Source organism: Priapulus caudatus, unplaced genomic scaffold (genome assembly GCF_000485595.1).
Source record: "Priapulus caudatus unplaced genomic scaffold, Priapulus_caudatus-5.0.1 Scaffold962, whole genome shotgun sequence".
NCBI classification, from domain to species: domain Eukaryota; kingdom Metazoa; phylum Priapulida; class Priapulimorpha; order Priapulimorphida; family Priapulidae; genus Priapulus; species Priapulus caudatus.
The window spans coordinates 29,010-32,648 of NW_014578023.1; the positions used below are offsets into that span (position 1 = coordinate 29,010).

Sequence of the window (3,639 nt, forward strand, 5' to 3'; positions counted from 1 at the left end):
TATTGTATTTATTATACATATTATGATTATATCATTATTATTATTATATTATGTTATTGTTACATTATATTATATTGCAGCATTGTTTACATTATTATTATAAGGGCTGAAAGGGTCTACATATTCATGGATATTGTCAGAACACGCCTCTAACCCTAACTGTAACTGTAACCAAATCTGTAACTCGGACAATAACCTAATCCTGACTGCTAACCTAACCTTAACCCTAACACCAATCTAACCCTAACATTAACATGAACCTCAACTCTAACCCAAACATATCCCTAACTCTAATTTAAACCTAATCTAAGGCACCCTAGTGAGGTTCCAATCTTCGTTCCCAATGATTATACCATAGACCTTAGGACTATAGACACTTCCAGCCTTATAGCAGGTCGATCATCCACTAATTGCATGGCTTTCACATCATTTAGTACAAGCTCACGCACGAGCAGGTCTGAATATGACCCCTCACGTATAAATAGAGGAGCCACTGATCACTGAGCCTAGGTTATTCCCATCAGTAAGTAAGTATGAGGCAAACTCATCACTCAGTAGAAACCCTGCTAACAACCAAATCTAAGCACTACTACACTACTCACATCAATATTTAATTAGGAAAGCCTACTTCACCACTAAGTGTCAGGTCTGCCAATCACTGTGCATCCGCCCTACTAGCTAGAAAACATGTGAATGAAGGGGAACACTTCACCAGGGCCTATAACACAGTCCAAGCGCCTGCCCCACAATCAAGCAATGACGACCTCTAGGAATGAATTCCACCCACTCACCACCACACATGAATCCCTCCCAAACACTCAGCAGACACACCAGTATGCACGATAACCCAGTAAGGGTAGTGGCCTATCCACTTTATGTGAGTGACAGACGGCCTCTAGCCAATGAACACTGCAACACGGACATGCTAAAAACGCTGCTTAGCAACAAAGTGCCGCAACATCGACGTTTTAGCATGTGTACATGAAAAACATACTAGGGAAACTGGTCTATGTTGACCGACCAATCGACTATCTAAACAGGAGGTGTGGTTATATCTCAGACCGGATGGATAGGTGAATCGTGGGGGATTCATGGCAGTATCTCTGCATTACTCTTAACTAACAACCTAATGAGATAGATATAATTAGTGTATAAGCTACGACGAAGCCCTGTTGGGGTTTCGCTATCATGGCAACATTCCAAGGCAAAAAACTACCACGCCCGTTCGCCACTCGTTTGATCGATAGTCCCAAGGTGCTTACGGAAAGATGACAACAGCTTCAAGCTAGCTTGCAACCATTAAAATGTAATGGCCCCAGTCGTGAATCACCTGACAAACACCAACCCACGCAACCTGTGCTCTGCTGCTGCTGCTGCTGCTGCTGCTCTCTCTCTCTCTCTCTCTCTCTCTCTCTCTCTCTCTCTCCCTTTCCTCCCTCCCCCTTCTCTCTCACTCACTGTCTCCACTGTTGTCATCCTCATCCTCCGGGAAGCCGAGATCGAGTGGCTCCTCCTTGTTCGACAGCACAGACTTCTCGCTGATCGTGCTCTCCTCGTTCTGCAATGCGCGCGGACAGGCAGAGAGACACCGTGAGCATGGGGAAGCCAGACTAATGAGAGATGAGCGAGCCGCCCCGGGGGGAAATGCTTCGAATTTTCCCCGACGCATTTATTTATTGCTAACCTAATTAACTTGATGATTATTTAATTATATATGGCAGTGAGCTAGATACATTTCTCCAGTAAGAGTCGGCAGATGAAAATAGAGATAAACTGTCTTTCCCGAGGGCACAACAGCGGTGACTGGCGTGGGATTCAAACCCTAGACCCTTCAATATTTAATATTTAATTTTTATTCAACATTTAATATAATACTTTTAATAATAAGTATATTAGGTGAAACTGATAACATGAACGTGCAACGAGATAGATTCAGGCGTCTTTCGAAAACCCTCCGATAAGGTAAACACATCACAGAGAGTACCACATCGATTTCATAACCGGATATTACTAGATAAAGCATTTCAATTTTGTTTCTGGACTTGGACTCTGAAACTCAATTTAAAGAGCACCCTCCTCACCAATTCAAAATCAATACGGCGGCAGCAGGGCATGCCCAGGCTGGCTGTACAGCAAGCACTTGACTGCGAGCGAACAACACGGCAATGCCAGCAGCTAGCCGCGCTGGCTCATCCATCATCCAGTCTTAAGCCAGCATGAGTCAGCTGCGTTACTGACATGGTGGCTAAACGCTGCGTCGTCATTCACCGTGTACTGCCACCGCTCGTAATATAACACTCAAACAATTATACAGTAACGAGCACTAACGCTATGACACAAATGTGATGACGTCATTTACTTATAAGTTTTCGGGATTTGTTACAAGTTTCGATGTTCACTTGTTTCGGGGGAAGTAAAAAGAGCGGGGTGTGGCGAGAGAGGAATGGAATTGTTCGAGTATTTTTGGATTCGGGCAATGTCGTGTGACGACAAACATATATAGTGCGCGTTAAAGGAATACTTGACTTTAGGTTCTAGGGTTATTTTCAGTTGATTTAGGTTAAAATTACGCTACATTAAAAATTTCATGGTTCAATCACCATTAGAAATTTTTTTTTTTAATGTTTTAAAACTAACATCTACAGTTTGATTATGACGGTCTGGCACCACTCAAAGTGCACTATCTGAAAAGTTGTGCAAATGGACTATTCAGCCAAGGGCTACAGACCGAGGGTGTTTCTTATTTATTAATTTAAGAGCAAAAGGATTGCAATCTTTTATAAATGACATATAGTTTCAGTTATAATATGGATAAATTTGTCATAAAATGAATATCGTTCGGTTAAATAGCATCTAAGTATAAAATATAATTGCACTTTTGTGATTAGCCCTCGGTCTGTAACGTGTAAAATAAATTGGCAAATGCGCAACTTTTTCAGGGTGGCAGCATGATCGCAGGTGTCATGTCAGCGCCCAAAAATGAAAATTTCGATAATTCAATTTTGTTTTATGACAAACGTGAATGCGTAATTATAGATATTTGTAGGTATGTGCTATTATTTATGAATCTACTGTCATAATATGCTCTCAAATTTTGAGTAGAGTATCTCTTTAACTCACTTTCTGCTACAGTAGTTAGCGTTAAGGATACTCTCAAGGTTTTAGGCAAAATTTTACCGATTTTCCATTTTCAACTTTATTCGATGACTAACAGTACTATGTGCCACCTCTGTATATGCTCATTTCTCCATATAACGGTACATGTGAACTTTTAGATCATTTTGATTTCCCGCGTACACGTGTAGTGAGCAGCAGCTGACGTCACTGATGACGTCAGAGACATGATACAACCATAATTTTCATGATATTCACTATGCCAGTATCAGTCCAATCAGCTCAGTCCCTGTAGTAGCTAGCACTAACCTATATAGTGTGTTAACTCACTTCCTGCTACAGTAGCTAGCGTTAACTCAGTCCCTGTAGTAGCTAGCACTAACATATATAGTGTGTTAACTCACTCCCCGCTACAGTAGCTAGCGTTAACTCAGTCCCTGTAGTAGCTAGTACTAATATATATAGCTCGCGCTAACTCACTCCCTGCTACAGTAGCTAGCGTTAACTCAGTCCCTGTAGTAGCTA

General features: G+C 41.5%; 1 protein-coding gene across 1 annotated transcript in view; it reads right to left on the reverse strand.

The window, feature by feature from the left end:
* Positions 1-3,639, reverse strand: part of LOC106814679 (kinesin light chain-like) — a 57,506-nt gene that overhangs the window by 12,549 nt on the left and 41,318 nt on the right. Inside the window, exons 3-4 of the mRNA XM_014819024.1 lie at positions 1,468-1,558; positions 354-457 (exon numbers count right to left, since the gene is read on the reverse strand). Of these exons, the coding sequence (XP_014674510.1) occupies positions 354-457; positions 1,468-1,558 (195 nt within the window). The remainder of the gene's footprint in view (positions 1-353; positions 458-1,467; positions 1,559-3,639) is intronic.